Source organism: Nanorana parkeri, unplaced genomic scaffold, assembly GCF_000935625.1.
Source record: "Nanorana parkeri isolate BGI_ZX_2015 unplaced genomic scaffold, ASM93562v1 scaffold264, whole genome shotgun sequence".
NCBI classification, from domain to species: Eukaryota; Metazoa; Chordata; class Amphibia; order Anura; family Dicroglossidae; genus Nanorana; species Nanorana parkeri.
In genome coordinates, this window is record NW_017306532.1 from 1,247,173 (window position 1) to 1,259,698 (window position 12,526).

At 49.9% G+C, this 12,526-nt stretch overlaps 1 protein-coding gene across 1 annotated transcript in view; it reads left to right on the top strand.

Annotated features, from left to right (window-relative positions):
- The first annotated feature begins 2,092 nt into the window (after positions 1 to 2,092).
- SCCPDH (saccharopine dehydrogenase (putative)) overlaps positions 2,093 to 12,526 on the top strand; it is a 27,018-nt gene continuing 16,584 nt past the window's right edge. The window contains exons 1-3 of the mRNA XM_018557050.1: positions 2,093 to 2,341; positions 5,691 to 5,800; positions 8,110 to 8,190. Of these exons, the coding sequence (XP_018412552.1) occupies positions 2,140 to 2,341; positions 5,691 to 5,800; positions 8,110 to 8,190 (393 nt within the window). The 5' untranslated portion in view covers positions 2,093 to 2,139. The remainder of the gene's footprint in view (positions 2,342 to 5,690; positions 5,801 to 8,109; positions 8,191 to 12,526) is intronic.

Consider the following 12,526-nt stretch of genomic DNA (forward strand, 5'->3'; position numbering starts at 1 on the left):
GTTCACTTCTCCTGCCTTCTCCAAACTCTTCACCCTTTTGTGAATAACCCTGTGCATCTTTTTCAGGAGAAGACCTTGGAGAGGGCTGAGTCTAAGATCAGGCCCGGGTACACCAAGCAATGAAAGGGTTCCAGGGTCGACTTCTGGAGATTCAGGACCCATCTGAAGCTCTGCAGGGTTTGCATCATTGGAAGATAAGGCTCGCACCAATTGCTCTCAGCCACCCCGTACAGCCCTATGTCTATGATCCACCATTGTGCTGAGAGCAAGTCCCAAGTACTCATGACTGCAGAGGTCGTAAGGTGCCCTGTGATCAAGCACTACCTTCTGGAAGGGTCCGGGTACAGTCTGCCAAGGCGTAGCCAAAGAGAAAACCAATATGGATCACTGCTAGGAGATTCAGCAGTGGCTTTCAGCAGCTTAGAGGAGCGTGATAGAAGAGTCTTGAAGTAGAGAAGGGTGTGGTTCTCTAAGAGTAGAGAGAAGGCATCCATTGCTCAAGGACTCACCTGAATGTAGGTGCGTAACCCATTTGTTTCAGAATGAACTCCCTGTGTTGTAGAATCAAATCAAAAAATGTATTTTAGACCCAGTGACATCATCACTGGGTCTCTGTGCTTCTTTATGCACTACAGGCAGATCTTTACTGTGGTTTACATGGCTTCCTGAAAACATTACAGTACCCTGCCACAGTACTCTTCTTAAAGGAGAACTATGAGGTGAGTAAAAATCACTCATCATAGTTAGAGCCGACGTGTGACAATTAAGCTGTTACACGTCGGCTCTATAGATCGGGAAGTGAGCGAATGCATACCATCGCTCGCTCATCTCCCTGCAGAGAGCGGTGACTGTCAGTCACCACTCACCGCAGGGATTTCCCGCTACGATCGTCCAGCGCTGACTAGAGGAACAGGTGGCTCTGCCTCTAGGTAGGCAGAGCCCACTGTCACTCACGCAGCTGGGTGGATCTCAACAGCATTGTTGGGATCCGTCCCGGCTGCGGCGCTCTCAGTATACCGCGAGCCTGCTATACACTGAGCTTTTGGTCACAGGTTAGTATATTTCCTCCCGTGACCCTAAAGAGAACTATGAGGAAAAACACTTACCCCCATAGTTCTCTTTTAAGAGTCCTGAGCCTTGATGCAATCAGTGGTCTGACCCTCAGAGGGAGATTATGCCCTAAGTAATGGCCACATGTGCTGCTAAACCGCCACAATTGAAAGAACTGAAATCCAATGAATAAAAAGAGATGGACCAGGGACAGTCAGGCTTGGGAGGAAAGGTCTAGAAGATGATAGACATCATCCTGTTTGGAGATGAACCCTTTTAGCTTCTAATGCTCACAGTGTGCAGTGTAATCCAGTATAGGAGAGGAGAACTATGCAAGACTGTGAAGGTAAGGCTGGAGAATGAGGCCTGTTGATGTGTACCAATCCATAGGTGGTCACAGTATAAAGATTTCCCCTGATAAAGCCATGCCTTTCAGCCAATCAGCTGTCATCACTATTTGGGTATTCTGACAGCAACACACCCACCATGTTCAAAATACAATATCCCAGCAGGTGGTTGGCCAGCTTGCACTGGTGACGCACCCGGCACATTTAACATTGATAGAGGAATCTAATAGATTCCACAGCCAGGATAACCAGCTGCGAAGTATGGTCACCCACAGTAGTGAATGGGGTAGGCGGCTCTATGTGGGTTTACTCCTCTACTTACTTAAACTCGGCATGCCTAGGTGTGTAAAAGCCTGAGCCTAACTAGTGTCCATCCATGAGGGGCCTGAGTTTACACATACACAGGTTTGGGCAAGTAGCTCTGTGAACCCACCTACAGCTGCCTACCCACATTCACTACTAAGGGCGGAGGTGGAAATATATCTGCAATTTACATTATACGTCCTCACACATCCCTGTGCACGGGACCTAAGTCATTCCATCAACCATAGAAATTGAGCAGTGACAACAAAGGTGCCCCTGCATTCATTACATAGCAACCCCACCACTCTCGTCATTCAGCCTCGTCGCGTGATACCATTGGGTCACATGACAGCCACGTACTCCCTCCCCGTCCCTCTCTGATGTTCCCGGTTTACTCCGCCCCCTGTCAGTCCAGACGAAGTCAGTGTCACCCAGCAGTATGGCGCAGCGTGGGAATACAGGACGTCCGTACCAGCTTGTCATATTCGGTGCTTCGGGCTTCACCGGGCAGTTCGTAGTGGAGGAGGTGTCCCGCGTGGCGGATGGAGGGGATTTCAAAGGCCAGGAGCTGCGCTGGGCCGTGGCTGGCAGGAACAAAAAGAAGCTGGAGGAGGTGCTGCACTGGGCTGCGGACAGGCTGGGTGAGACTCGTACACTTTGCAATACGCAGAGAGGGGTGTGCGTGGGGGATCTTCACAAATATACTATATTTGATATATATCTATCATGATAAGGATGGTGGTAGGTTGTCTTCATTCACAGGGCCACCTTTACAAATCAGGAGGTCCCTTACAGCTTACCTGAACATATATATCTAGATATAGATCTATATATATATACTACATATAGTGAGGATGGTGGTAGGTTTTAACTACTACTTGACAGGGAGCCCCCACCTCTCACGGCCTGGTATAGGAGTACTCCCTGTGCTCCCCTCCCCGGACAGTGCCATCACCTCATGATGATGTTGGTGAGTTTCAGCTGGCTCTGGGAAACTCAAGAGGTCATGTGCTGCACCTCCCATCCAGGGGAATCCACAGCTTACACCACCTCCTCACCTGAGCTGATCGCTCTGGGTGTTGCCATCTCTCCTGCCAGCTTGCACTGGTGATGCACAAAATGTGACAGCTCACATAACAGGCGTCCATGCTGTGCTTGGTGGAGAGCTCCCAGCCAAGAGTGGGGCCTGGTACAAGAGTACTGTCTGTACCCCACACTGCCCCCAGCATACAGACATTATCATGTGTGACAAACCTTGAAGGTTGCTGTGGATTATTGCACACTGTCCACAGCCTTCCCAAGATTAAAGTGTATATGTAGTCAGAACCTTTTTATTCTCCTTTTAGAAAAGGATTAGAAGCTTTGTGAGATTTTTTGCTGCCTGTGTCGCCGCACTCATCCTCGCTATTGAGCATTGTCACCATGACAAAGTGATGAGAAATCCCGAGTTTTAGGGTGCGTTCACATGGAGATTAGAAGGAAACCGCAAGTCAATGGCGGGTCTGTTGATTTGCAACTGTACCTTCCCATTTCCTTCCAATCTGTTGCGGATAACGTAAGGGCACCAAAAAAATAAATGGGGCTCGTTCACACCGGATCTGTTGTGTTTTGTTGCACTGGAAAAAAAGTAGTGCATGTTCTACTTTTTTGTCAGCACAAACGGAACGGATCCTGTGTGAAGCAGACCCATTCATTTTCCAGTGCCCTTCCGCTAGCATCTGTTGAAAACCCGATCACAATAGAATGGATCCAGTGTGAATGTTCTCTTAGAGTTGTCGCCAGAACAGAACTTACATCTTTGAGTTATATTTTCTATAGCACTATTCTCCCTGAGCACTCAAAGCACTTATCAGATTGGTGTTGGGGCAGATAAGAGGAGAAAACGGCCATCTTGAGCACACTCCATAGAATATCATACTAGGGCCAAGAGTGAGGGAGGAAGGCCATGCAGGCACAGGGAGAACTCCAGGTTAAGTGTCAGGTTGGGGACCCCAGTGGTGTAAAGCAAAATACTAACCACTAGATCACAGTGCTGCCTCTTCTAACAGGGACAATCCCCTTTTGTAGAGATTTCCTCTCACTTCCTGTTATGTGTCTGGGACAGAAAGTGAAGGGAAATCTCCCTAACCGGACACAGCAAAAAAAAAAAAACAACTGAAAGAGATTTTAATCCTTCCATAACTAAAAATAAAAGTTTTGGCTATGCATACACTGATCGGATGGCTGGCATAAACGTTTAGCACTACCTCTGCTGTCTCTAATTTAAAGGGATACCTCTTTGATAGGCCGTGTCTTGTACAACAGACAGTGATATGATGGGACACATTTCCAAGGGAAAAGAATAGGAGTCGGTGCAAAGTGCAATAATAACCAGCAACGTATCTTACCTGATATCTTATCTGTAATGTCCGTCCCGTGATAGAACAGAAAACTACATATGAAGCGAGAGTTGCGTCAGGGCTGAACAAGAAAAAACTCTAGGTGTCACATGGCTCCCTGCAGGCGGAACGGACGGGGAGGGGGCGGGTACAGCTGGCTCTGCCTCTACATAGGCAGAGCCAGCTGCCACTCACGCAGCTGGGTGGATCCAGACAGTAATGTCGGGATCCGTCCCGGGTGCGGCGTCTCCGTATACCGCGAGCTGTAGCTCGCTATGTACTGAGCTTTGGGTGACGGGAGGACTCTAGTTTGTGTCCTCCCGTTACCATTTGGAGAACCATGGTGGAAAGCCCTGATCCCATAGTTCTCCTTTTAACTTTAGTTTGTCCTAGGTCAGTAAATGATCTGATGAGACTGCGGCTCCTTTTTTCTTAGTTGGCTGGTGCCGTAAGGTATGGGGAGTCTCTAGAAAGGAATCCCTATGTTATGCTGGCACCAGGCTGACAAAAATATGATGGCTGACCTCTCCTACTAAATAAAAGCTGCTTTCTTGACAATCCGGTGCCTTCATTACTATTGGAGCAAATGTGGTTCTGATTGCATATGATGTGCACTTGTTCCGGGCTAGTGACTCAGTCTTGAAGTCAGTGTCAACATAACAACTATGGATGCACCAATACCGATACTGGTATCGGTGCTGATACCGAGTATTTGGGCGAGTACTTGTACTTCCGGTATCAGTACCTCGTCGCCAGGGAGCATGGAACTGGCTTCCTGGTCAATCAGGATGCCAGGGGGTGGGCAATGACGGGTTACTGATTGGGCGGAAAGCCGACTCCATTCTCCCTCATCATTTGGTGACGAAGGAGCATGGAGCCAGCTTCCCGGCCAATATCAGAAAGCCGGGCGGTGAGTCTCTACACACCACCCAGCTTCCTGATTGGTTCGGGAAGCTGGCCAATCAGGAAGCCAGGCGGCGAGTCATGACCCGCCCCTGGCTTCCTGATTGGCCAGAAATCTAGCTTTATGCTTTCTCGTCACCTGGTGACGAGGGAGCATGGAGACGTCCTCCCAAGTCATTACACGCCGCCCGGCTTCCTTAAAGGAGAACTATGACATGAGTGATTTCCACTCGCCTCAAACTTCTGGTGTCGGTGCATCCCTAATAACAACCAGGTATTTATCATTTTCCATCAGCACGGGGTTCCTTTCAGTTTTCTCTATACACACACAGAGTTGAATTTATCAAAACTGGAGCAGACAAAATCTGGAGCAGTTGCCCAGGGCAACCAATCAGCTTCTCAGTTGAGATTTGAAAATGAAAGAGAGAAGCTGATTGGTTGCCATGTACAGATGCTCCAGATTTTGTCTGCACCAGTTTTGATAAATTCCCCTCACAGTTTTTCATATATGGCATTAGCGCAAGGTTTTCGTAGTGAAGGTAAGGGTTAAAACTCCTGTTAGTCACATTGTTGTCGTACTCACTCCATAAGGAGGTCTTCCAAACCTCTTCACCGTTGGCTGTTGTAAAACACAATCTTGGCCAACTAGGGGGGAATGACTTGGAATTGGTACCAGTCTCTGCTGTTAAATTTTTGTTTTCCTTTTCAGCCAAGCCGCAGCTGAAGTCCATTGACATTATAATCTGCGATGTTGGTGACGCCCCCTCCCTCGCTGAAATGTGTAAGAAGGCCTCTGTTGTTCTGGACTGTGTGGGGCCTGTAAGTAATAAACAAAGGCTACCCATTGATGTATGTATGTCTGTCTGGATTATGTAAAGGTCTTGCTTGCTACAGGACTGGGCCTGAAAAATTGCTTACTTTAGCTTGAAGTCAGAATCTCTGGTACGTTTTTGGTTTTATATAGGAGCATCCTGGGGGGGATTATCAAAACCTGGAGCAGGCAAAAAATGGACCAGTTGCCCATGGCAACCAATCGGCTTCTCTCTTCAGTGTGTTCAGTTAAGATTTGAAAAAGAATGAGAGAAGCTGATTGGTTGCCATGGACAACTGCTCCAGGTTTTCCCCTCAATATATGTTTCCTGCTTACTCTGATGCTACATCTTTTAACCACACCCGCAGAATTCTCCAAGAGGGGATGCAAACATATCATCCAAGTATGACAGAAATGCCTCATTCTTAAGGACAGCAGGCTCCTGCACCCCTCTGAAAAACAACTTGGGGTGGCAGTATAGCAATGGCTGCCCGGCATTCAGGAGGCAATACTGTCGCCTCTTGAACGCCATTTTCTTAATTACAATTTTCAATTACAATACTGTGGGCTACCAGTTGTGACACGGTCCCATTGATTGCGTTGGTCACATTTGGCAAGCGTGACATGCCGTTTATAATCTGACACAAAGCATCCAGGTTCGGGCATGTATACAAGCCTGGTTTCTTCTTTTGAGATGGTCCTTGCAATATCACCCAAAGAAAGCTACTGTCACCCTCACCTAGGCACTGTCTGTGGAAGTGGGGGGTAAGGTAAGCATGTTGTCTCACTTTTTGGGGGGTTTTATGCAGTGTTTTGCGATGAGGCCGAACTGAATAAACGGTCCTTGTGATTTTATCAGACTATTCAGAACTGTGTGCCATGATTTAAGAAATGGCAGTGCCATGAACAGTCTGCATGACACTTTGAAGCAGTCAGCAGAGGTACACGCATCAGATAAATAAATGCACTTTGCCCCAGAAATATTTGTGACCTATAGACTAATAATCAGAGAGGATTACAAAAGCCATGCTAGACAGTCACAGTGAGTCTGGGCCTTCTGCAATGGGTCAAAGGTAGCTCTGTCTTCCACATAGGGTTGTTACTTTGCACAGCCAGCAAATATAAGGGAAAGGGATTGTGTATGTTTATTATTGTTTGGATAGATTTATTAAAGTCAAATCCATGAACAACCAGTGTCTTTTTTGGAAGGCAAAGGATATGTTTTCCTTACTACTTTTCTGTGTTTATAGATAGAAGTATGTCATCTCCCTGTCTAAAAGGTCCGGCCATGACTGCATTAGAAGATTGTGTGTGTGTAAAAATATTTCAGCATTGAAGATGTAAACAAAACAAACCTTTCTAATGGCAGATCTCTTTAGTTCTCCAAATAAAAGCAATAAACTATTTAGCCTCTATTTTGTTTCTGAAGCTGGGAGGATTATTAAAGGAGAACTATGAGGTGAGTGCTTTTCACTCACCTCATAGTTCTAGCCGACCTGTGACAATGAGACTGTCACAGGTTGGCTCAGTAGATCGGGAGGTGAGCGAACACATACCGGCGTTCGCTCACCTCTCGATCCTGTCACAGCTCTCTGCCGTGACAGGGGAGGGGCTGGATTCCCCCCCTCCCCGCTCCGATCTGCCAGCGCTGACTGGCGGAACGGACGGGAGAGGGGGCGGGTACATCTGGCTCTGCCTCTAGATAGGCAGAGCCAGCTGTCAGTCACGCAGCTCGCAGTATACTGAGGCCGGCAGAGAGCCGTGACCTGGGATGGACTGGATTTCCCCCTCCCATGTCCGATCCTCCAGCGATGACTGGCGGAACGGACGGGGGAGGGGGCGGGTACAGCTGGCTCTGCCTCTAGATAGGCAGAGCCAGCTGTCACTCACACAGCTGGGTGGATCCAGACAGAATTGTTGGGAGCCGTTTCGGCTGCGGCGTCTCAGTATACCGCGCCTGTAGTTCACGGTATACTGAGCTTCGTGTGACGGGAGGGCGCTAGTTTGTGTCCTCCCGTTACCCTAAAGAGAACTATGGGGAAAAGCCTTAACCACATAGTTCTCCTTTTAAGGAATTGAACCAGAAGGGGAACCAAGAGGGAATTTCTACTCACTTTTTAGAGATTTTCTCTTACGCCCTGTTGTGTATCTCGAATAGAAAGTAAAAGGAAATCTCCACAACAGCATACAAACAACAACAAAAATTGCTTGCTCTATGTAAAAATAAAAGTAAATGACATTCCTCAGTAATAGCATTGCTCCTCTTTGTGGTGATATTGGAGTCAAATAAACTTTCTTTTTTCCCTTGTGTTTATAGTACAGGTTTTTCGGTGAACCTGTGGTGAAAGCTTGTGTAGAAAACGGAGCACACTTTGTGGATATAAGTGGAGAACCCCAAGTAAGTGTGATAAGAACCCACAGTTATGATTGTAGGGTCTCCAATACACTTAGGAATACGTCCTCATAACATCTATCGGATAAGTTAACGCTCTACTTTACCTTGCACCTTTTTATGGCTTTTAATTTTGCTAAAACTAACATTTATGGGGCATGGCCTGGCAATGGAGACGTGAAGACGTGTCTCCCTCGAGCTCTGCATCTCCCGGCACCGGCCTAATCTCTAGCTGATGATACAGTACCTCTTTTTGGATGTCTCGGGTGCAGGGGAGTCAGGTGTGTCTCAGGAGCTCCCGACAGTCTGACTTAGCGGATTTCTTCGCGGGCGCCTCGAGCCGACCTGGGGACACGCAACTCATGGCATCTACCCGCTCGGCAACTGCAGGCCCCACTCCTTCCAAGGTCCGGGGTAAAGTTACAGCGCTGCCCCTCCATGTGGAGGATTCGGCGCGCGATCGGTGCCCCTCGCCGGAACTCTCTATGGCTACATCGGGTGCCCGTTCTGGGACCAAGGTAAGCGAGGGGGGAGACTGGAGAGAGATTCTCCCGCGTCTCACCACGAAAGGCGACCTGGAGGACATGGCTGCACGGATAGTGGCGGCCCTCAGGCAGGAGGTGCAGGAGATTGGGCAGAGGGTGACATCCCTAGATGGCCTGGTAGCTACAGTGGAGGAATCTACCACAGCCCTCACACAGCGAGTAGCGGCCCTGGAATCGGCCCAGTCTGCCATAGGCACCCAGATGACCACGGCATTTCTCCGCCTAGATGATGGCGAGAACCGCAACAGACGTAACAACTTACGCCTGAGGGGCATCCCTGAAGCCACCATGGGACGGGATCTTCGCTGCACGGTCGTAGCGATTCTCAACCAATACCTGGTCTGAGATGGAACTGGACCGGGTACATCGCGTCATGGGCGCCCGCGCTACAACTCACACCAACCTTCCACCACGAGATGTGTTACGCCGGGTGCACTTTTATTCAATCAAGGAAGAGATCCTGAGGCAAGCCTGGCATAAGGGGCCTCTAGATTTTAATGGCGCACAGGTTCAAATTATGCCTGACCTCTCTAGACATACCCTCCGCATGCGCAGATCTATGAGGCCTTTGCTGGAAGTCATTCGATCTGCTGATGCCTCCTATAGATGGGGCCACCCATTTCACCTCATCGTGAGGAAGGGAGACTCGTCATTTTCTCTGCATCGCCCTGCACAGCTGCCAGACCTGTTTGCCTTACTGGAAGCGGAGGTGATACCGATCCCGAATTGGCTGGTCTTCTCTGATGACCACCCGCCCACGGTCGGCTTCCCGACGGGACCGGCCAGGAGAGGGAGATCCCGCAACCGAGCCAGCCAGAGGAATGTCCCCGGCCCTTCCCATGCCAGGAGTGAGACCTGAAGTCCCCACCGGATGGAATCCTGGCTCCTATCTCAGGTTTTATGTGCATTTTACCATCCCAAGGTTGTTGTTTGCTCTGTGCAAGTTAGCGCTGTTCATTAGACTTTTCTGATGTTAGAGGGGGCCCCCACTAGGGGTGCCACTGGCCGTCCTGTGACTTTAGCCTCCTTTTTTGCCTTGGTAGGGCCAGTGGGGCCTTGGGTGGACTCTCTTTCAACACCGTGGATGGGTTAGAGAGGTAGCTAAGCTAGGTCAAATGTTTTATTTCCAGACTTTTGTTATTACAAGTATCTAGCCAGTTAGATAGGAGATGACGGGCCCCAAAGGTCATGGGTGGGGGTTCTCTCAGCATCACGGTGTGGCTAGCGAGCGAGTTATGTTCTGTCTTATGTTTTATTGCCATGTTTATGTTATGCTATTTCATTTATTTACTTAGTTACTTGCGGGAAGACAGACCGCCCATTGGAGGGCGGGGGGGGAGGCGAGCAGCTGATCCCTCGTGGGGGTAGCTAAGGAGTGACACTAGGTATATGCAGATCTGACGACTTCTCTGACGTCCCACTTCCGCATAAATGCTACTGATCAGGCTGACCCACTGTCTGTGTGGGAGGCACACAAATGTGTTCTGCGGGGCATCCTTATTCGGCATTATGCGAGACTGAAAAGGGAACGGAATGCCCAAATTGAGGCCCTGCTGTGCCGCCTACGCAGACTAGAGGCGTCCCACAAACAGTCACTGGCAGTGGCGACCTACCGGGACCTCGTGCAGGTCCGGGAGGAGCTGAATAGTCTTCTGTTTGTTCGGGTGAAGAGACGGGCAATGTGGGGTAGGAGGTGCCTATATGAGCATGCAAATAAACCGGGTAGGTACTTGGCCGGGGCTTTACGGGGCCCGAGAGGTAAATCGTTCATATCACATCTGATCTCTAGGCAGGGCTCCCGCCTCACCCTATCAAAGGACATGGCAGGGGAATTTTGTGACTTTTACCATAAACTCTACAACCTGGAACCCGACCCCCAAATTCGGGAGGCACCGGCCAGAGTAGAGGCGATAGACCGGTACCTTAGGAGCTCCGGTCTCGCCTCTCTCTCTCCAGCAGACAGGGAGTGCTTGGAACGCCCGATTTCGGCGGAAGAGCTGGCGGGGGCTCTGAGGCAGTCCAAGTCCGGCAAGTCGCCGGGCCCGGATGGCTTCACGGTCCCGTACTACCGAAAGTTCCTGGATCAGTTGTCCCCTCATTTCCTGGCAGCCTTCAATGCTATTCTACTGAATCGCCCCTTTCCAGTTGATTCTTTAAGGGCACATGTGGTAGTGATATCTAAGGAGGGGAAGGACCCGGTGCAATGTGGTAGCTACCGCCCCATAGCCCTCCTGAACGTGGACCTGAAACTGTTCGCAAAAATCCTAGCCACTAGCTCAGCCACTCGCGACATGTGTCCAAGCTTTAGTACAGGATGACCAGGTGGGCTTTGTTTTGTCTAGGGAGGCCAAGGACAGTACAACCCGGGTCATAAACCTCGTTCACGAAGCGCGTTCCACGTCCTCCCTGCTGATGGTCCTCTCAACCAACGCCGAGAAGGCGTTCGACAGGGTAGACTGGCAATTCTTAAAGTCCACCCTACGCCATATCGGTCTGGGTCCTCATATGCTCTCCTGGATATCGGCTCTCTATTCCCATCCCACGGCCGCCATCAAGGTTAACGAGGCTAGATCCCCTTACTTCCCCCTTACGAACGGCACGAGACAGGGATGCCCTTTATCCCCGCTGATATATGTCTTAGCACTGGAGCTCTTTCTGGGACATGTCAGGAGGAATGGGGGGATTTCGGGATATCGGTCACACTCCATAGAACATAAGGTCACCACGTATGCGGATGACCTGTTATTCTTTGTCACGCAGCCTCGAGTTTCCCTACCGGAACTCATGAGGGAGTTCGAAAGTTATGGCTCCCTATCCAACTTGGCCATCAACTGGTCTAAGTCGGCGGCTCTGCATATCACGCTGTCACAGGTAGAACAAGACGCGATCGGGGCCACATTTCCCTTCAAGTGGGAAGATCACTCCCTGCCCTATCTGGGGACGCATATCACGGCAGATTTGAACGCACTCTACGAGGCAAATTTTGCTCCCCTCTTATCGCAGATCAAACAAGACTTAAAAGCGTGGCAGGCCCTGACGGTGGCGTGGTTTGGACGCTGCAATGCACTAAAAATGACCATACTCCCCAGAATACTGTTACTGATGCAAGCGTTGCCCATCCGTCTACCGCAGGCCTTTTTTTCTCACATACGCAGAATGTTCTTGTTGTATGTTTGGGCGAATGGAGTGCCCAGAATTGCCAGACGCCTCCTTACTATGCCTAAGTCGGTGGGTGGGATTGGGCTTCCAGACGTCCATCTGTACTATAAAGCAGTACATCTTAATAGGGTTGTAGACTGGTGTTGCCACTCCGCCCTTAAACAATGGGTACGCATGGAATTGAAGACCGCCCCGCTCCCGCTCCCAGGCCTTCCGTGGCTCTCGAACCCATTGCCCACATCTTGCTCCCAACATCCCACGATAGGTGCCACTCTAAGGATTGTGAGGACGTTGTTCCGCACCTCCTCCATCTCCCCGTTCCCCTCCCCGCTCACCCCGGTGATAGGGGACCCAGACTTCCCAGCGGGGATGGAAAACCGACGCCTCCGCACTCTAATTGATCTCGGCAAATTTCGGGTACGGGATTTTAGAACGGGGGGAGGTTGGCTGGAGACACACGCACTGCAATCTCTTCTGGAGCTACCCCTGGATGTTTGGACTACTTACCAACTCCGACACTTCCTGTTAGCTATCCCTGTCTCGCTGCAACTTGACAGACCACAGACTGCATTTGAGGACATGTGTGGAGGGGGAGAACCGGTCCGACACACACTATCCCAGACCTACAAGATGCTAGT